The 21,655-nt window shown below is 39.4% G+C and overlaps 1 protein-coding gene across 1 annotated transcript; it reads right to left on the bottom strand.

The window, feature by feature from the left end:
• Nucleotides 1–4,234: 4,234 nt before the first annotated feature.
• LOC110561751 (large ribosomal subunit protein eL29-like) lies at nucleotides 4,235–4,666 on the bottom strand. Its single transcript, XM_060374233.1, has one exon. The coding sequence runs from the start codon at nucleotides 4,664–4,666 to the stop codon at nucleotides 4,235–4,237; it is 432 nt and encodes a 143-aa protein (XP_060230216.1).
• Between the last annotated feature and the right edge of the window lie 16,989 nt (nucleotides 4,667–21,655).

Genomic DNA, 21,655 nt, shown 5'->3' with positions numbered 1-21,655 from the left:
CAGAGTTAACAAAATGTAACTAATAAGAAAAATAAAATTAAAAAAAAAAAAGAAAAAAAAACTTAGATGTAAGTCTCACCTTAAAATATTTAGATAAGTTTTAGTTAAGTATTTTGGAAGTTTTTGAGTATACACTAAAAGTTTTTTAAAGGGTGGGGAAATTCTATTTCCTTGTAAAAACTGAAATAAAAAATTACTTAAAACTTAGATAGGAGAGGGGCATGGGAGGAAATGATGGCGGGAGGGTGGGATTGGGAGGGAATGAGTGAGAGAGCTACAGCTGGGATACAAAGTGAATAAACTATAAATAATATAAAAAAATAAAATTTTTTAAAAAAACTTAGTCCAATGTTAACTTTCTTGGAGGGATGTAGTTAGTTTTCACTATCTTGGTAAAAAGTTTGACCATCAAAATGAACTCAGCATAGTCGTCCAATTTCCCCTTTCCAATATATCCTCCATAACACCAACAGCATCGTTACTCCATTCTATTTGTTCAACTTAAAAGTATAAAGTGTTTTATGGTCCCATACTTTTCATATAAAACTGTGTTTGTAAATACTGAAACTACAAAGACGGGGGAAAAAGCTTTACTCTCCAACTGGGATTTTGAAGGGAGATGGTATGGCTTAGTTTGCTCTCGATACACAGAAATAGCCAACAGCTTGAGGACCAAGATGCATATAGAATGAATTACAAAGGTGAACAATGTCACCTTCTGTGAATACATCCCGAGGATGCAGTGTCTTGTTTGTTAAACAAACATCTTCCTGATATCTGTAATCGTTTTAAGAATGAAACATTTTCTAAAAGTCCTAGTGAGCTACAAAGGATAAAATCAAATACTCCGTCCAATCATATTACGTTTTACTCAAAGTACCTGTGACTTTTTTCTGACATTCTTATCCTGATGTCCTGACATCATCTTCTGCACATTTGATTGTCCCCAAGAGAAAACGAAGTGTTTGCTTTTCAAAGATCATAATTATTTGGCGAAATTTCTCACAGCTTGTTAATTTGGGGGATATCTTCTTTGAAAATAACTGGTAACAATTTCTCATATTGTTTTAAGTCAGTAATGACATTTTTTTCTTTGCTTTCAAGTGTTTTTCTACATATCTTAAAATAGTGAGACAAAACATGGCACACTTGTTATTTAGACAATTCTAAGCGTAATTTTAAAACAAAACAAAAACACTTCCTTTCTTTTCCTCTCAGTATAGTACTCTATTTAACTACTATACCAGTGTCAACCTGTATTTCAGACATGCTCTATTAAATGGAAACAACAAATAAATGTACATATTCATTTCTTACAAACACAAGGCTTCTCCGTTGCATTAATTTATCTTTTTCTAAACGAAGATAGTCTTATAATTAAAATTTGTGGGGAAAATAAAATTAGAGCAAAGCATTTTAATGCCTACACAAAGTCAGTTTTAGTCATGAGCCAAATCCCATTACAACAAACACTATGAAAAGCAAATATCAAGCACAGATTTACAAGGCCCATTTATTTTAAGCAACGATTCATCTAAAAATTGTCATTCCATGGAAAAGGGGATGTGAGTAGGAGAAACCCATGGACTTCAGGCTGCAGGCAATTTGATAACCCTACATATTTAGATGACTAATGAGGCAAGCAGTCCTCTCCCTTCTATTATCTTCAACAATGTATCTCACAAATGCTCCGTATCTCTATATCCTCAAACCCCAACTGAGTCTAAACTGAGTCTAAACTGAGTCTAAACTCCTTTCTTGAGCCAGTATGACTTTTCCTCACTTACTAGTGTGCCTATGTCTAAACGCATCCATATACAATTAATTCTCTTACATCAAAAAGTAGGGGATACTTTACAAACTCAGATCATATCCTCGACCATCCTGATTAAACCATGCCTTTAAAATTAAGTTGAACGTTACTGCACTGATTTCAAAACAGTGAAAAAGCCTCCTGGATCTAGCCATTGGACGCTTTCCTTTTGCACATCCTCACCCTCCTACCCCATCCCTTCCACCTGTGTTCCTCAGGGTCTTCCTTGAGCATCTTTCTACAGCCCTCTCACTCTTCCCAGTTGTCTGCTCTAATGGAAATGCCCGCCTGCACTTCACAAGGAAGAGTCTTGTCCTATAGGGCCAGATTTAAAGGCAATTGATTCAGACAGCTTCTTTCTGGCCACCCTTTAAGCTAAGGAAGTTACAAGTAATCTGGAGACTTTTAAATTTTATTTTTAAGCAAAGTCATAGACATTCTTTTTCACACAAGTTTTAGTTATGCATGAAAAATGAACAGAAATTTCACAGCTCCTGTGTGCTCTCTTAAACCCTTCACAAATTATCCTTTACACCTGTTTCATAAATCTGCCATAACTGTTAAGCCAATAATGAACAGTATTACTCAGATCTATAGATTACTTTAGGTTTCACTCTTATATACTCTACAGGTTTGGGCATGCATAATTCACCTCCATATCATACAGAATGGTTTCAATGTTCTAATAAGTCCTCTGTGTTCCACCTACTCATCCCTCCTTCTTGCTCCTTGAATTCCTTACAACTATTAATCTTTAAACTCTCTCTAGCATTAGCTTTTCAAAAATGCCAGATAGTTATAATGTATGAATCCCTTTGTGAGTTATATCTCATTTAAATTTTATTGCTGAATAATATTCCATTGCGTTTTGGTTTACATTGCTTCTTCCCCACAAAACATAAAATCTTTATTACCTTGAATATTATTTTGTTTGGATTTTGGGTTTTTGCAGGGCTAACATCATTAGGATAGACCTTAATCTGACCATGTTCTAGGTTGGAACAGACTGATACACAGACATAGGCACATGAAGAATGAAATCCATGTGGGGACTGCAGTTACTTGGCAATGCTCCAGTGAATGCCAAAGATTCCTAGCAAATCACTGGACTCTAGAAAGGAGACATGAGTGGGTTCTCCCGTGTATCCATCAGACAGACTTTAAATCACCAAGATGCCTATTTCAGGCTCCCAGCCTCAAGAATGGTGTGAAAATGAACATCTGTCTTTGAGCTAGCCAGTCTGTGATGCATTACCCTGGTGACCCCTAGGACACAAGTTCACATCACATGGAAATAATACTCTTCCTTTGTTTGTTAAACTATTGAACTATCTTGCTTCCTGAGTTTGAAACTTGGGAATAAAGCTGCTATAAACATTCACATTTGTATAAAAGCTTCCAAATCTTTTGGTGAAAAACCTAAGAAAATCGATTATTGGGTCTGCTGTTTAACTTTTTGAAAATCTGCCAGGTGGCCTTCCAGTGTAGCCCCTGACTCTGTGATCATCGGCAGTGGATGAAAGTTTCTTTAGCTCTCCATCTTCACCAGCATGTAGTGTGAAAATTTATGTTCGGCCAATAACTGATTCAGTGACATATCTGATTGTTTCAAATCCCAGTCCTCCAGTGGCTTGGGATGGCAAACCTCTTTTTATATACTTGCTTGCTATATTTCTTCTTTGCTGGTTTGTTTTTATTATCACCTTTGTTTGGTTTTTTTTAATCAAGTCATGTGATTCCTTGTTGTTAAGCTATGTTGAAGAATCTTTTGTCTGTGTTGCATACTGATCCTTTATTAAATATGTGTTGTGTTTTTTTTTTTTAACTATTTTGTGCTCTTCCAGAACTCACACTTTTTTTCTTAGCTGTGTGTCTCACAGGACAGATGTTTTTAATTTTAATGAGGTCCATAATTTATCAAATCTTACGGATTTATGCTGTCAGCATTACATCTTCTAAGTTGTTCTTACATACAAAACCACCTGGATTTTCTTCCGTAGCTTTGCCTTTTGAGTTAAGCCTTTGATTCATTTTGAGTTATTGTTTATGGAAGGGGTAAGGTCTGTGTCTAAAAGCAATTTGAAAGATGTTAATATCCAGTTGCAAAGCACATTTTATTAAAATGCCTGTTCTTCCTCCATTAAACTGCTTTTGCTTCTTTATCAAAATCAGTTGACAATAACTGAGCGAGTTATTTCTAAGATTTGTAGTTTGTTCTCTTGATTTGTGTATTCTTTGAGCAACAACATGTTCAATATATATAAGAACCTTTTTTCTTTTCTTTTTTTTTTCTTTCTTTTACAGATCTTGCCTCAGGTTTATTTGTAAAAATAGCATAGGACTGGTCATATGTAAATAGTGTGTCATACCAGTCCAGTCTGTTTTTAAATTAGCAGAATAGAGGCCTTTCCTATGGGGACTTCACAGGGGCCTAGGCACTTTGGGAGCCTGAGCTGGAGGTGAAGCCTCTGCCTTGGTTTGAACCTTGAGCTTTGGTTGGCAGAGCCTATGACCCTTGGCCATGTAGCTTTGAATCTGCTTCCTAAGCTCGGGGTAGGCAATGAAAGCCAGGCTGAGTTTGCAGCTGGGGCCCTTTGGGATCTTGGGCTTTATGGCCGCAGGCTTCACAAGAGCCTTGATGGCCTCTGCTGGCGCACTCATTGCCTTTGCCTTGTTTGCCGGCATCTTCTTCAGGCCTTTCTTGTTGTGCATCTTGGCAAAGCATATATTACTCAGGTACTTGGAGTCCAGTCCCTTAAGAGATTTGTATCTTTGTGACCGGGGCTTCTTGATGCCATTTCTTTGCCATTTGTGGGACTGTTTATGTGTGGTGTGGTTCTTGCACTTGGCCATGTTTACATGGTAACCCACGGCTTCCACAGCGTCTGGGACTGGAAGAGTATATGAGAACCTTTTAAGCACTTCAAACTAATATTTATTTTGATGTTTCTGACACAGTTGTGTGTTGACTATTAGTCACAATATTAAGGATAACATGAATGTCATTTTTTGTATATTTCTGTGATATTAATATTTAGATCTACTCAGAAATAGCTTTGTGATGAGGATCTCGATGTTAAGGTGGTGAATAAAGTTTTATATTTTAAGTTACTAACATTGTTAAATTATTTAGTATGCTTATATGTGTCCATGTCTGAGCACACACAAATACAATAAATCTGCATTTAAGTGTGTGCTTGCTTTGTTTTGTTTGAACACATGAATCCTAAGAAACATCTGTCAAGTTCCACTAGTTTTATATTTACATAAATCTCTTTCCTTCACTATTCCACAGAGAAGACTCATTCTTATTGTGTATCTTAACATATATTATTGTGATTTTTTTTTCATGTAAAGAACTTGCCCCTTTCGCTTGAAAAAGCACTATATTTAACTTGCCTTTTCTTTTATTTAAGATTTCAGCCTCTTCCAACCTATGGTTTTCACTCTTGTGAAATATTTTAGGTTCCAGTGTGATGACCAGAATCTTTAATCCTAACACTTAGGAAGGGGATTTGGACATATCTCTGTGAGTTCCAGATAAGCCAGGGCTATGTAGAGGGACATTGCTTCAAAAATAGAAAAAATATAAAGGAGGAAAGAGAAAGAAAGAAAGAAAGAAAGAAAGAAAGAAAGAAAGAAAGATGCAGAAAATATGCTGTCCAATTATACCATATTTTTATGTCTTTATTAAATAGTTACTGAAGATTGTACATTCTTAATGTGGTCCTGGAAATGGTACAAATTTATTGTTCCTTGAAATTAATGAACAAATAAGACAGTAGAACTAGGTAGCGAGTTCAGATATTTGAGGACCCAAGAAACCTTGGAGCATGCTGTCATCTTAGGCACAGGCTCTGCTATGAACTTGTGAAATAGCCTGGGACAGGAGAAGCGAGAAACGTGGTGGGCACCTCCCATGAGCTGCTGCAATGCAGCCTTGGAAAATAGGATTCCAGACTTGCTCTGATTTAGATCTTGAATGTCCTTGAAAGGTTTGTCAGCTAAAGCTGTGGGCCTCAGCCTGTGGTGCTATCAAAGAGTGGTAAACCTTTAGGGTTTTCCTGAAGGGGTGGGCCTAGTGAGAATAAGCTGGTTTGTTGTATATTGACTTATTGATTTATGAGAATATTGAGACCTCAGTTACTTCCTGTTCCTTTTTGATTCGTGGTCTTTGTGAAAGGTTTCATCTGACACATATTCCTGCCATGACCACAAAGCTTAAAAGTAACAGAGGCAACTGACCATGAATTGAAGCCTCGGAAACTATGAGGCAAAAACGAGCCTTTCCTCTTTAAAATGTATTTACCGCTGACATTTTGTGGAGTGAAAATAACTTGACTAAAGTGAGTTGAGTGTTGCTGGGTCCTCCTTGATTTGATATAAAATCTCCCACTATTCAAATATCAGTAACCTTATTTTTAATAGCCTCAAAATCTTTCTAAAAATCCAGTCTTCACTTGGTGGCTCACACCTGTCGCTCCAGCTCCAGGAGATTCAATGCCTTCTCCCTCTGTCCTGTGCAGGCACTGCATGTATGTTGTTTACATACATACATGCATACAGCACGCATGTGGTGTACATACATACATGCAAGCAAAACACACACGTAAAATTAAGTCAATCTTTAAAAGGAGATAAATATGATAAAGATATTGTCTCTTGAGCAGTTAAAGAACTGATTTCAAAAGCATTCAACAAACTGAAAGTGTTTTTAAAAATCTAGAAATAATTTCTACGTTTTAAGGTGTGCATTATTTTGCATAGCCTGAGGAAATCTTGGACCATCCTGTTCAATCCCTTTTGGAGCATGAACGTCTTAGCCCAGCACCCCCATGCTGCTCATGCAATCTGCTCCTTAGCTTGTAGATGTCTTTATTTTTGTCAGAATAGTTTCTCTAGTATCATAGCACCTGTGTTTGCACAACTTTCATTACATGTAATAGAAGCCCCAAAGCACATAGTTGGTGCTGAAAGCTCAGATATAACAGAAAGAAGCCAGAACTTATTCCATCTCAGTGTAAGGGTATAAGTCTGTGACTTGTAAAAAAATATCACATGTTAAAGTTGCAGATATTTGTAAGAACGAATCCTCTCTGTGGAACCGTGAACAAAGCCACTTCATAGTGGCTTTGCTTGCTTCTCTTAAAGGAAAGTAGTATGAAGTAAACTGTATCATAAGGATATATAGGGACAGTATGTATTGCATCTGGTATTATTATCAGCTCCTCAGCATCCACTTGGGGTTTGTAGAACACACCCTCCACACTCTAAAGTATAGTAATGAGACCAGGGCATCTCCTAGAGCTGAGCACTCACACAACCACAAGCACGTGTGTGTTCACCAAAGTTCACAGATGTTTTCTATCCTCTGGGCTTTCACAGAGCAAGCCTGGCTTTACAGCTGAGCCTCTGGGCCCTGCCCGTCCTCCACTGGATCCTCTATCCTTACACCCAATAAAAGGAGAGCTGGGTCCACGTGTCTAAACACTGAGAGTCCAGAACATTGAGACAATACATTTTCATTAATTCTCCTTAAAACACCTACATGCTCTATGCAAGGCCAAGCCAGAAAGGAACGGAGATACTACAACTTCATCTTCAAGAGAATTATCAGGAAGCAGTGAGGACAATCCTCACATTCCATCTAAGCAAGCATGAGATCTACAACATAGTTTGATGCTGGAATTTGTTTGTTTGTTTGGTTGGTTGGTTGGTTGGTTGGTTAGTTGGTTAGTCGTTTTGTTTTTTTAAAACAGGGTTTCCTTATGTAGCTTTCTATCCTGGAATTTGTCCTGTAAACCAGGTTGGCCTTGAACTCAGAGATCCACAGCATCTGCTTCCTGAATTCTGGGATGAAAGGCATTAGTCACCATGCCTGGAAGTACCCAAAGATAAACCTTGTTTTTAACTCTGTGATATATTCTTGGAGACCTCACTCTTGGACTCTACCAGCATTTAGCTGGCCTTTGACACTGTTCTCAAAGAAATCTTTGCAAACATGTCCAAGCAGAGGAGAACAGCACTTTGACCAACTCCACAGCCCTCGGCAAGATCCAAACTAAGCAGGACCCTACACTGGAGAGTAGAATGCCTGTTGTGTCAACCTCTGACTTTGGGTGTAGCCAACCCTGCCTCCACACCAAGGCTTCTGGAGCCCTTTACTTCAGGACTTTTAAACCAGTTCACAGGGACTCAGAGCTGTATTTCTCTTCTATGCATTTCTCTATCATCTCTTCATACCCTTGACTGACTAAGACATAACAATGTAGCTGTTTTGATTAAAATAATTATTAAAAGGGATTTATAATAATTCCCAAATCAAAATAACGGCAATGTCTTGGTTGTAGAATGGATCAAAATTAGAATCTTTTTATATTATGGGGTACAATAATAAAACAACCATGTATTTCACAGAAAGGCATAGATAAATCTCATGGACATCCATTTGAATGAAAGAAGTTTGTCAAGGATCAGCAGGTCTATATCTGATAAAACAGGGTCAGATGAAAGGGGAGGAGGTCCTCCCCTATCTGTGGACTTGGAAAGGGGCAGGGAGGAGATGAGGGAGGGAGGTTGGGACTGGGAAGGAATGAGGGAGTGGAGCAGGATACAGCTGGGATACAGAGTTAATAAAATGTAACTAATAATAAATAAATAAATAAATAACAAAATTTAAGCCTGTGACTGTGACAATTATTATTTTTTTAAAAGCTTCAGTAGCCACCTTTCACAACTATTACCAAGACTAGAAACCCATTGATAAATGTTAAGCTTTAATTGTTGGAGTTTTGACATATGTGTCATCTTTAAGGCTCATTTTTCACATACCTTAAATCACTTTCCTAAATCCTTACACTTGCATAAACTTTCTACTTTGTCTTTCTGTCTGGAAACATCCAACCATTTACCATGAGATGTAAGTACTTGATTATTGAGAGCAGTCTTTGAAAAGGCAAGTCCTTTAAGTAAGTAACAGCATGGTAGCTTGGGTACGTTGGTAGCTTGTGCAGTGAAACCTGCTTTGTGAATTTACCTATCCCAGTAGGAACCCTGCTAGCTCTAAGAAAAAGCAAGTCCTGACTTTTACCCTGGAAGCCAATTTAGTCTGGCAGGTAATTGAGCTTCAGTTTTGATGTAAGAAACTGGGGCAATTTAAACTTTCTTTTTAAGGCTTTCCAGTTTATATCATCAATAAGCAATATGCCCGTCTTTTGCACCCAAAGTTCTTGTAAAGCCGGAAGTGGCCAGGCAGCCTCCAGGGAGGAGCTGTTTGGGGCTTGCTTGCTGCTCTAGCAGCAGCGGGCAGGGCTACTAAATTATCTGATGAAGATAGTGCCTGTGTTGGGTCTCAGAATAAGTGGGAGTTAACTCCTTTGAGTTAACTTGGAAAAGACAAGAGGAGACGAGAGGATGGAGGGTAGGGGTATTGGCTGAACTCTTGAGCAGTCCTGTCAGCAAAAGCATTTGCCAAAGCTATATCTTTAATAGAAGGCTGGTGGCAAAGCAGCAGGCTCTATGACCTGATTGGAGGAGGTGCTGGCATAGCCCACTTGGCGGGAACCAGGAGAGCTGAGCGATGAGTTTCCATCTATGAACCAAGCGCAGTTGGGATGAGACAGAGGGGACTTAAAAAGATGTGGATTTTCTATAGGTAATGGTTTCTAACGATTTGAGAAAGGAATTGAAGAGGGTAGTATTCTTCACAAGGAGTGTAGCAGGGTTGAAAGGAGGGAAGAAATCAAGTGAAATATCAGAATTTTTCTAAAAAGGCTGGGTGAAATAGTTGAAGCTTAGGAGGGAACAAAATAGAGAAGCCCTCATGTGATCAATTCTTTTTAATTTTAGTTTTTATTTATTTTCACAATTTATTCATTATATATCCCGACTGAAGCGCCCTCCCTCAACTCCTCCTAGTCTCACCCTCCCTCCCTCTCCCCCCCATTCCCTTTCTCTGAAAGAAGGAGTTCTCCTCTGCCATCTACAGTAAGAAGATAGAGAATGACAGTAGGTGAGCTTAGAGGCCACCTGGACTCATTAATAGAAGGACTGGTGCAAGTGCCTATAACAAGCCTGTCATCCCCTAACTTTTGAACCTAGTTATTGAGAAAGATGGGCAATAGGGGGAAAGGTGGATTCTCTCATTTGCTTCAAAATCCTCCAGAGCTATTTCTCATTTTTTTAGTAGTATACAGGGAGAATGGTTGGTCATGATCTGGGAGAGCCAGAGCAGGGGCCTGTAGGAGTGTCCATAGGAATGCCTCTATGATGTGAAATAAAGCAGATGTGACAGAATCTAGAGGCTCAATTAGGGGTCCCTTAGCTCCCATAGAGGAGAGAAGCAAAAATAACAAATTTGGGAATCTAGGTTCTGTGGTACCCAGCCACCTCCAACTACTCATTATAGTTGGAGGTATGAGGGACTACAGATTCTACCTTTGATCTAAAGTGAGCTCCATCACTGTTAGGGAATAACAGAAATCCTAAATATTTGGCCATAAGAACAGAAAGTTGAGCTTTGGAAGAGGAAACTGTATCTTTTGTTTCCTAGAAAGATTAAGAAGTTGAACAGTATGCTGTTGTGACAACCAGTGTGAGGATGCTACATAGTAGCAGGTATTTACATATTAAATAGTTAGGGGACAGGTCAAGAGAAAAGAGGTCAGTGGCCAGAGCCTGGCTGAAGTAGTGGAAGCTATCTCAGAAAGCCTCGGAGGGGGTGGGAATTCCAAGTAAACTGAGATGCTGTCAGTGTCCCCCAGGTGAATGCAAAGAGGTCTTGTGAATACTGGTATAAAGGAATGATGAAGTTTACCTTTAGATAGACTTTTAACTATCATTTCTTTTTGTTACAAGTTTTAAGGTAAGTTTTACTGCTAAGGACTTTACAGTTTTTTTTTTTTAACATGATAATGGTCTGACAAATCTTGAGTGAAAGAATGTTTTCATTCCAAAGACAGTAAACAAAATTTAAAAGGGGGGAGGGGCACTCAGAGAGCCAAATGTCTGCAATCACACCTAGCCACCAGTAAACTCTATTGGAAATGGTTTGCTTCCTGACTGTCCTCAAGCATAGGGTGCCTTTTTCCTGAGCTGTTTTCTTTTGTTCTCCTTTTCCTTGTCATAAAGTCATGTTTCCAGACTGACTCAAGGTCCAGGCTTCAGAGGACGTTTTTGAATAAACATGCTTGAGTATGTAGGGGGAGGCCATGTCCATTTCCAGAGTTAGTTTTTCTATAGTGTATAACACCATGTGACTATATTTCAATGTTATCCATACCCAAGAGACCTTTGAATCTCTGAACCCAGTGATCAAAAGGAGAGTCTACAGGGATCAGAGGGCAAAGAAGGTTGAGAGATAAGAGATTTCCAAGAGCAGAAAGTAGAGAACACTTCGAAATAAAGAGATTTACAGATCATTTGTTTGTGCAGTGGGAGAAGTTGTCACAATCTATGAAAACTTGGAAATAGAGAGAGCCATTTTCTAGCCATAGAGGCTGATTATCTAGTTTGTGCTGAGACCAAGCCATTTGCAGTAAGACAGTATGGATTAATGAAGTCTCGAGTCCAAAGAGGAAAAGAGATTAGAAAAGGCAGGCAAGAGGAGTGATGAGTTAATAAGATCCCATGGTTAGTACAGGCTCCAGTGACCTAGCAAGAGAGATAGCTGACAGGAAGGGAGCCCTCCAGGAGCAGAATAAGGAGGAGGTGAGAGAGACTTAGGAAAGGGGCCTGTCCTAGTCAATGTACTATTTCTCTGAAGAGACACCATGACAATAGCAACTCTTATAAAGAAAAGCATTTCACTGGAGCTTTCTTACAATGTTAGAAACTTAGCTCAGTATCAGCATAGCAAGAAGCATGGTGGCATGCAGGCAGACATGGTGCTGGAGAAGTAACTTGAGAATTATATCCAGAACCCCAGGCAACAGGAAAGAGAAGCTCTAGGTTTGACATGGTTTTTGAAACCTCAAAGCCCACCCCCAATAACATGCTTTCTGCAACAAGGCCACACCCACTTCAGAGGCAGACCTCTTAATCCCTCTCAAGTAGAGCCACTTACTAATGACCAAGCATTGAAATATATGAGCCTATAGAGCCCATTCCTAAAGAAACCACTACATTCCACTCTCTGGCCCCCATAAGCTTGTAGCCATATCATATTGCAAAAATGCATTAAGTCCATCTTCAAAAATCTCCATAGTTTGTAACAGTTTCAACCCTAATTTAAAAGTCCAATGTTTTTTCCGAGTCTCATAGCAATCTCTTAATTATAATCTCCTATACTTGCAACATGCAATGGCACAGAATATGTATTTTCATTCCAAAAGAGAAGAAATGGAGCACAGTGAGGAAATACTGGACCAAAGCTAGACCAAAAAGACCAGCAGAGATAACTCCAAATTCTCCAGACATCTTCATGCCTGATGGGGGTAGGCTTTATATCACCAACCCCTGTCAGCTTTGTTGACTGCAACATATTTCTTTGTCTTTGGCTTTTTTCCCTATTAGTAGCTCTCCTATACAGTTATCTCACCACTCTGGCATCTTCAGGATTTTGGGATCTCCAAGACAATCCAGGCTTCACCTTCACAGCTTCACACAATTGCCTCCCTGGACCACCAGGCAGGGACACCTGGCACATACCTTGTCTCAGCAGCTTTCCTTAGCTATGGACAAAGATTCCACAACCTTTTTTTTTTTATCCTTAAAACATCCAGAATGAAATGACTGCAGCTGTCAAGTTCTGCTGTTTATTCGGGCAGTAACATGCACAAGTTAGAAGCTTACTTTGGTGGGGCCTTGCGCTAAGATCACCACTCCCTTTATTTCACTTAGAACCAGAATTTCTTTAATCTTTTTATCTCCTTGTGTACTAGACTTAGCTCCATTATACTTCCTGGTGCTCCTTTTCCTTCAAAATGTACATTTTGTATTTTTTTTTTTTTGAGCTTGTTCCTTTTCATAAGACTGGCCACTAATAATCATGTGACACAGTCATAACAAGGCTGTTTTGCAAACTTCTCTTCCAATGCCATTAATCCAAAAACTCTTCAATTTAGCCTAAGGCAAACTTTTCAGACAAGAGAAAAAATTTAAGAACCATCTTGAAGCCACTTAGTGACATTTTTCCTTCTGAAACCTCTTGAGCTGGGTTATCATAATCTATACTATTCTCAGTTATCACTGTCTTCCCTGCTTCTACTAGGAGAGCCCATGAAGCCCTAGTTAACACATTCAACTGCTTTCCTAATCCAAAGTACTAAAGTTCACATTCTGTCAAAAAGAAGCATGGTCGGCCTGTAACAGCAATACCCAACTCCTGGTAGCAATGTCTGTCCTAGTCAACGGTCTAGTACTACTAAGAGACACCATGACCATGCAGGCCAACTCTTACAAAGAAAAGCGTTTTCTTTAGAGCTTGCTTACAGTTTTAAAGGTTTAATTCAGTATCAGCATAGCAGGAAGCATGGTAGCATGCAGGCAGACATGGTGCTGGAGAAGGGCTTGGGAACTCTACATCCAGATCCACAGGCAGCAGAAAGAGACATGGGCTTGGGAAACCCCAAAGCCTACCCCCAATAACACACTTTGTCCAACAAGGCCACTTCAGAGCTAGACCTCCATACCCAGAAGGGTCAAATTAGCAGTTTGGTTAAGTAAGGAGGGGCAGGGCCCAAGGGACCCAGTGCTTCACTCTTTGTTTCAACACTAAATGTAAGCAAGGGAACAGTGAAACCATCAAATTAGAATTACTCCATGTTTAGGAAGAAAAGAGAAAAATTCAGTATGTATCAAATTTCCAAAGCTATCTTTGGGGCAGAGGGTGCAGAGAAAAGCAAAGCAGTAGGAAAGCATTTAGATTTTATATGACAGTAAACAGGGTGGGGTGTATTAATCTGTTTGGATTGACTGGCAACTAGATGCCCTAGACCAATTTATTTGACCTTTCCTGGCAGATTAAGCCAGCTCCTAGTAAACAGAAAACCACTTATAAGGATTCCAAATACATGCAGAATTTACACTTCTGTTTACCAAGTCGAGGTGTTGTTTTGTTTTGTTTTTGTTTTTGTTTTTGTTTTTTTTTTCTTTATTTAGGACACTTTCAACAGCACTGCCATTTTGATGGGCCACTTTGGACCTAACGCATACACTACATATCTTTTTTTTTTTTTTTTTAGATTTTTCCCAAGTTTTATTGAAATGTAAATTTTCTTTTTTTAAAAAGTATTTTTACTAATTACAATTTATTCACTTTGTATCACAACTGTAGCCCACTCCCTCATACCCTCCTAATCCCACCCTCCCTCTCTCATCTTCATTATGTCCCTCACCAAGTCCACTGATAGAGGAGGTCCTCCTCCCCTTCTATCTGACCCTACCCTATCAGATCTAATCAGGACTAGTCACATCCTCTTCCTCTGTGGGCTGGGAAGGCTGCTTCCCTATCAGGGAGAGGTAACCAAAGAGCCAGCCACTGAGTTCCTGTCAGAGACGGTTCCTCTTCCCTTTACTAGGGAACGCACTTGAAGACTGAGCTGCCATGGGCTACATCTGAGCAGGGGTTCTAGGTTACCTCCATGCATCATCCTGGGTTGGAGTTTCAGTCTCAAAAAATACCCATGTGCCCAGATTTTTTTTTGTTCTGCTGCTCTCCTTCTGGAGCTCTTGACCCCTCCAGGTTTTTCTTTTTCTTTTTTTTAATTTTTATTTTTTTATATTAATTACAGGTTATTTACTTTGTATCCCAGCTGTAGCTCCCTCCTTCATTCCCTCCCAATCCCAACCTCCCTCCCTCTTCTCCTCCCTGTCCCTCTCCAAGTTTACTGATAGGGGAGGTCCTCCTCTCCTTCCATCTGACCTTTGTTTATCAGATCTCATCAGGACTGGCTGCAATGTTCTCCTCTACCTAGCTGTGTATCAAAGCAGATGCTGAGACTCATAACCAAACCTTGGGAAGAGTGTAGGGAATCATATGAAAGGAGGGGGAGTTAGTAAGACCTGGAGAGGATGGGAGCAATTATATCTGGGCACAGGGGTCTTTTCTGAGACTGTTTCTCCAACCAAGGACCATGAATGCATACAACCTAGAATCCCTGCTCAGATGTAGCCCATGGCAGCTCAGTGTCCAAGTGGGTTTCCCTAGTAAGGGGAACAAAGACTGTCTTTGACATGAATTCAGTGGCAGGAACTTTGACCTCCACTCCTACCCTCCCCTAGGGAGGAGCAGCCTTACTAGGCCTCAAGGTTTTTCGAACTCCCCATTCTTTCATAAGATTCCCTGCACTCTGCCTAAAGCTTGGCTATGAGTCTCAGGATCTGCTTTGATACTCTGCTGGGTAGTCTTTCAGAGAGGTCCCCTGTGTTAGGCTCCTGTCCTGTTCCCTGTTTTCTCCCTCTTCCAATGTCTATCCAGTTTGCCTTTCTGAGTGAGGATTGATTGTCTTACCCAGGATCTTCCTTCTTGCTTAGCTTATTTAGGTGTACAGATTTTCGTGTGTTTATCCTATATTGTATGTCTAATATCCACTTGTAAGTGAGTAAATACCATGTGTGTCTTTCTGCTTCTGGGATATCTCACTCAGGATGATCTTTTTTAGTTCCTATCATTTGCCTGCAAATTTCATGATTTTTTTGTTTTTTATTGCTGGTATTCCATTGTGTAATTATACCACAATTTCTGTATCTATTACTCAATTGAGAGGCATCTGGGTTGTTTCCAGCTTCTGGCTATTAAAATAAAGCTGATACAAACATGGCTAAGCAAATGTCCTTGTTGTATACTTGAACAACTTTTGGGTATATGCCTAGGAGTGGTATAGCTAGATCTTGAGGAAGCACTATTCCTAATTTTCTGAAAAAGCACCAGACTGATTTCCAAAGTAGTTGTACAAGTTTACATTCCCACCAGCAATGGAGGACAGTTCCCCTTTCTCTGCATCCTCTGCAGCATGTATTGTCACTTGAGTTTTTGATCTGAGCCATTCTGATGTGTGTAAGGTGAAATCTCAGGGTTGTTTTGATTTTCATTCCCCTGATGACTAAGATGTTTAGCATTTCTTTAAGTGTTTCTCTGCCATTCTATATTCCTCTACAGAGAATTCTCTGTTTAGCTCTGTACCTCATTTTTAATTGGATTACTTGATTTATTGCTTTTTAATTTCTTTAGTTCTTTATATATTCTGGATATTAATCCTCGGTCAGATATAGGTTTGGTGAAGATCCTTTTCCAGTCTGTAGGCTGTTGTTTTGTTCTGATGAGAGTATCCTTTGCTTTACAGAAGCTTTTCGGTTTCATGACCTCCCATTTATTGATTGTTGATATTAGAGCCTGTGCTGTTGGTGTTCTACATATCAACTTTTAAAGTATACATTAAAGTTTACATCATTGTAAAAAGAACATACAGATTTGGTTTAAGACATGCAAACTGAGAATATAATCAACTGCTGGTTCCTGTCTGGCTTACGTACTGAAATTCCTTTTATTTCTCCATTACACACTACCATTGTTTGTTTTTTGTATGTCTATCTTTTGATTCATGCATAGGATGGAAAATCAAGTTGCCGTTTTTCATTTTACACAGTAATGAAAATGATTATGGGTCCCCATATGCTTTGCTAGTCCATGTAAATAACAGCTGCCACACTAAATCCCACTCCCACAGGCAGACTCATGTTGGGGCATGGAGTGGACTTTGGTCCCTGTGCTGGGTAGTTTTACATTGACTTGACACAACCTAACATCATCAGAGCAGAGGGAGCCTTATTCGAGAAAACATCTCTACAAGATCCGTTTATAGGCAAGCCTTTAGTGTATTTTCTTTTTTAATTAATTAATTTTTTGTTATAAATTACAGTTTATTCACTTTGTATTCTAGCCTACCACAGAGGGCCTTTGAAAGAATCTACCCAGCAAGGTATCAAAAAAGATTGGCTGAGACTCATAGCCAATCTTTGGGCATTTTCTTAATTAATGAGAAATTAGTGGGGGAGAGTCCAGCCAATTATGGGTGGTGCCATCCCTAGACTGGTGGTCCTGGGTTCCATAAGAAAACTGGCTGAGCAAGTTTTGAGGAACAAACCTGTAATCTTCTTTATCACCTCTCCATCAACTCTTGCCTCCAGGTTCCTGCCCAACTTAAGTTTCTGTCTCTGGGTAAAACCATCAATATTGTGAGTACTGTCTCCTAACAGATCAAATTCAGAGTGGATGATAATTTATTCAAAGTCAAGAAAACAATTTAGGATGTTTCTTCAGACTTTGTGTCAGTAACTAGCTTACACAAAGACCAGTTAATTCAGACAGTTAATGGAGAAGACAGGATGAAGAAGTTTAAAAAGTAAATCCTCAACCTGAGTAAATGAATTAATTTGAATTATTTTCTAAGGTACACCTTGATGAAAAAGACGAAGAAAGGAAGGAAGGTAAGGAAAAAGAGATAGAGGGAGGGAGAAAAGACTTGTAACAATTAAAAAAAAAACTATGTCACAAAGAAACCAATGTACTGACTGTTGTTATATCAAGATAAAGATATCACCTCTCATGATAGCTCAGAGTCACAAATTGATTAAATAAATTTAAAACTCCAGTTGAAAAATACCCAGTGCTGTTTCATATACCATTAAAATTTCTCAATGATTTTGCTCAGAATCACAGTGAGAAGAGCGTTTTCTGATGGTAGGCATGAGGACAAAAAAACTGGAGTCAGGGCTGTTTGTTTACACAGCATTTTTGTCATCATATTTCTGTTTGCAAAGTTCTGTTGCCTGTTGGAATATCTCTGGAGAGAAAAGATAGCCATGTTGCCATGCCATGTCAAGAAATATACTTACTGTGGTGTCTCTTGGCTCACAGAATCTTAGAGTCTGATATAGAATCCTAAGCCTATAGAAGATTGCCACATCCTATACAAAAATTGGGTAAGACTGTTAGTCATTCCCCTCCTTTGGAAATTTCATGGTATCTTTAGGTACCATGAAAGCTAGTCATCAGGGGAAGGCATTCAGGTCATTTCTAGCTCAGGGGACTGTGTCTAAAATATATAGTGTCTTTGGCAATAAGGACTTACCTTCCATTTCTTAGGAGCAACCACAAGAAAGGCAATAGGCTATATGTTTTGCAATCTCTCAAACAATCCTGACCTACAAGTCAAAAGAGGACTTTTAATACCTAGTACTGGAGTTCTATTAGGTGGTCTTTGGATCTTGTGGGAATGTTGTCAGTCCAATGATAAAATTTAATTCTGTCTCTGTCTCAGTTTCTATCTCTCTCTCTTGTGTGAGTGTGTCTTTGTATGTGTATGTGTGTTTGTGTGTGGGTGTGGGTGTATTTATACAGACTTATGTGCATTATAGTTTTTTAGGTAAATAGTTAATATGGCGAGAGTTAATAGTATGAATCCTTATAAATTTTTCAGATGCCTTGTTATTTTACCTTCTTTCATATCTATCTAACCCCCTCCTACCTAAAAAGCCTCTCTTTTCCCATTTGCCAATCAGATCACTTATATCTAACTATTGCCCTCCCTAATGCTCCCACACCCAACACCACACCTTAGCAAAGCTCCTTTTTTTGCTTTCCTGGTTTCTGCAGTTGTTCCAGAATATTTGTGAACATCTGAAGATTTACAGTTAGGAACCTTACATGGGAAAGAACTTGTGACATTTTTTTATTTGGATCTGGGCTACCTATTCAATATGATCATTTCTGGTTCCATCCACTTACCTGCAAGGTTCATGATTTTACTTTTCTTTTCAGTTGAATAGTGTTCACAGTGTAAATGTACCACGTTTTCATTATCTATTCAGCAGCTGAAGGACATTTAGGTTGTTTCCATGTCCGTAAATACTGTTTCTCTGCAGATGCCCACTGCCTCTGGCTTTTACAATCCTTCTTCTCCCTTTCCCAGGATAATCCCCGGACTTGGAAGGAGGGATGTTGTAGACGTATCCCCGTTTAAAGGTAAGAACTCCACAGTCTCTCACTCTCTGCACATTGACCAGCTGGTGACTCAGTGTTAATCCCCTGAAAAAAAGAAGGTTATCTGATGAGGGTTAAGAAATGCACTGTCTATGTGTATAAATAAAAGAATTTAGAGAACAATTTCTCACTGTGATCACTTAGCAGACTAATACTGTTAGGTTTTTCTTCAAGAACAGAAGATTTGCTCTAGTTAGGAGTACCCTGCATAAGTTACATCTTGTGAGGAAGGTCTTAAATCCAATTGGAAAATGGTTAGTTACTTCCATAATATTTGTGCCATATATGAGTAGATGTTGTGAAGCCAGTCAGTATTGTAGCTCCCAGGATTTCCTGCTAGGTAAGACTATTGATTATATTTCTCCAGTAGTCACTATAAAACTTAACCAATAAAGATGAAGTTTCTTTACCAGCCATATATCTGCAGAAGGTTGATGTCTAAAATATCCAAAGAACTCAAGACAATAAAAACCAAGAAACCAAACAACCCAATTAAAAATCCAGACATGTCCAAAACAGACATTTCTCAAAAGAAGCAACACAAACATCTGTAAAAACATTGTTTTAATATGTTCTAAAATGTTCAGCAAGCTTAGACAACAGGGAAATAAAAATGAAAACTACGTTGAGACATCATTTTACCTTAGTCAGAATGGCTAAGATTAAAAACAGAGAGTGAAAACAAATACTGCCAGAGAGATAGAGAAAGGAGGAAAAATCCTTACTCACTGTCATCTGAAAAAAAAAAAGAAAGAAAGAAAACTCTTGGAAAATGTTTATTTGTCTATGGTGGTGACAAAGCACCATGACCAAGACAGTGTTTAATGGGTGCTTACAGTTTCAGAGGGTGAGTGTCCGTGATCATCATGGTAGGGAGCATGGCGACAGGGAACAGGCATGGCACTAGAGTACTAGCTGAGAGCAGCATGTGACCCACTATCACAAAGCAGAGAGAAAGAGAGAAAGAAGGATTCCAATCAGAGAATGTTTGACAGACAAATATTTAATGGCTGAGAAGCACTTAAACAAATGTTCAGCATCCTTAGTCATCAGGAAAATGCAAATCAAAACAATTCTGAGATTCTGTTTTACTTCCATTAGAATGGCTAAAATCAAGGGATAGCTCATGTTGAAAGATTGTGGAGAAAGGGGAACACTCCTCCGTTGCTGGTGGGAGTGCAAATTTGTACATCCGCTGTAGAAATCAATTTGGTGCTTTCTCAGAAAACTGTGAATAGAACCAACTTAAGACCCAGCTGTACCATTCCTGGGTATATACCCAAAAGAACCTCTCTCATCCAACAAGGAGAGAGGTTCTTTTGCTCAACTATGTTAATAGCAGCTTTATTAGTAATAACCAAAATCAGGATGTCCCTTAACTGAAGAATGGATAAAGAAAATGTGATATATTTACACAGCGAACTATTAAATGATGACATTATGAAATTTGCAGGCAAATGGATGGAACTAGAAAATATCATACTGAGTGAGGTAACCCAGACACAGAAAGACAAACATGGTATGTACTAACTCATAAGTGGATATTGATAATAAAGAACAGGATAACCATGCCAAAATCCACAGATCCAAAGAAGCTAAGTAACAAGGCAGGTGCAAGGTAGGGATGCTTGAATCTCACTGAGAAGGGGAAATAGATTAAACATCAGGGGTGGATGGAGGGAGGGACTGCATGTAGGAGGGGGTGGGAATGAGAACATGAGGAATGAGATTGGGGGGAAATGAAGGAAGAGAGTACTGGGAGAAACAAATGGTTTGGAGGGATCATCTCTGGAATGAGCTAGAAACCTAGAGCAATGGAAACACCGAGGAATCTATGAGGGTGACGCTAGTTAAAACCCCTAGCAATAGGGGATGTGGAGCCTGAACCGGCCATCTCCTGTAACCAGATAAGAGTTCCAATAAAGGATTGGAACACCAACCCATCCACAATATCTTCCACCCAAAATGTGCCCTGCCTACAAGATGTGTAGGTTAACCTTGTAATCTACAAGGGTTAAAAGATGAAGCAGAATTTGAGGGACAGACCAACTAATGACTATCAAGCTTGAGACCCATGTCATGAGAGTGACCCCACCGCTGACACTATTCATAGTATACTGCTACACTAACAGGGCCCTACGAGCATAACTGTCATCAGAGAGGCCTCAGCCAGCAACTGATGCAAACTGATGCAGAGACCCACAGCCAAACATTAAGCAGAGCCTGGGGAATCCTGTAGAAGAGAGGGAGAAAAGAGTAAAGGGGCCAGAGGGGTTAGGACACTATGAGAAAACCTATAGAATCAACTAACCTAGTTTCATAGGGGGCTCATAGACACTGAACTGCCAACCACAGAGCATGCATAGAGCAGAGGCTGTCTCTGACTCTGTTGCCTCCCTTTGGATCCCTTTCCCCTTACTAGGCCACCTTGTCTAGCCTCAATAGGAGAAGATGCTCCTAGTCTTACTGCAACTTGATGTGTCAAGGCTGGTTGACATGCAAAAGATGCCTCCCCTTTTCTGAGGAGAAAGGGAGAAGAGGTGGATGGGGGAGGAGGGGAGGTGAGAGTGAGGGGCTGGGAGGAAAGGAGAGAGAGGAAGCTGCAATTAGGATGTAAAGCAAATGAATAATTAATAAAAACGCAATACATTAAACAATGGATTTTCATTCAGAATTATAGGGACCCGAAGCTAAGAAATTACAGGTAAGTGGATGGAGCTGAGAATGACCATCCTGAGTGAAGTAACCCAGACACAGAGAGACAAATACCACATGTTCTTTTTCATGTGTAGAGATGAGCTCTTAATCTCCAGATGTACATGCTTGAATTGAAGTATTCAGAGGATGAACTACTAAAAGGC

Source organism: Meriones unguiculatus, chromosome 21, assembly GCF_030254825.1.
Source record: "Meriones unguiculatus strain TT.TT164.6M chromosome 21, Bangor_MerUng_6.1, whole genome shotgun sequence".
In the NCBI taxonomy this organism is placed as follows: domain Eukaryota; kingdom Metazoa; phylum Chordata; class Mammalia; order Rodentia; family Muridae; genus Meriones; species Meriones unguiculatus.
This window is presented reverse-complemented; position numbering and strand designations above follow the sequence as displayed.

Coding starts and splice junctions, on each gene's coding strand:
- LOC110561751 (XM_060374233.1), bottom strand. CDS start 4,666: ATGGCCAAGTGCAAGAACCACACCACACATAAACAGTCCCACAAATGG.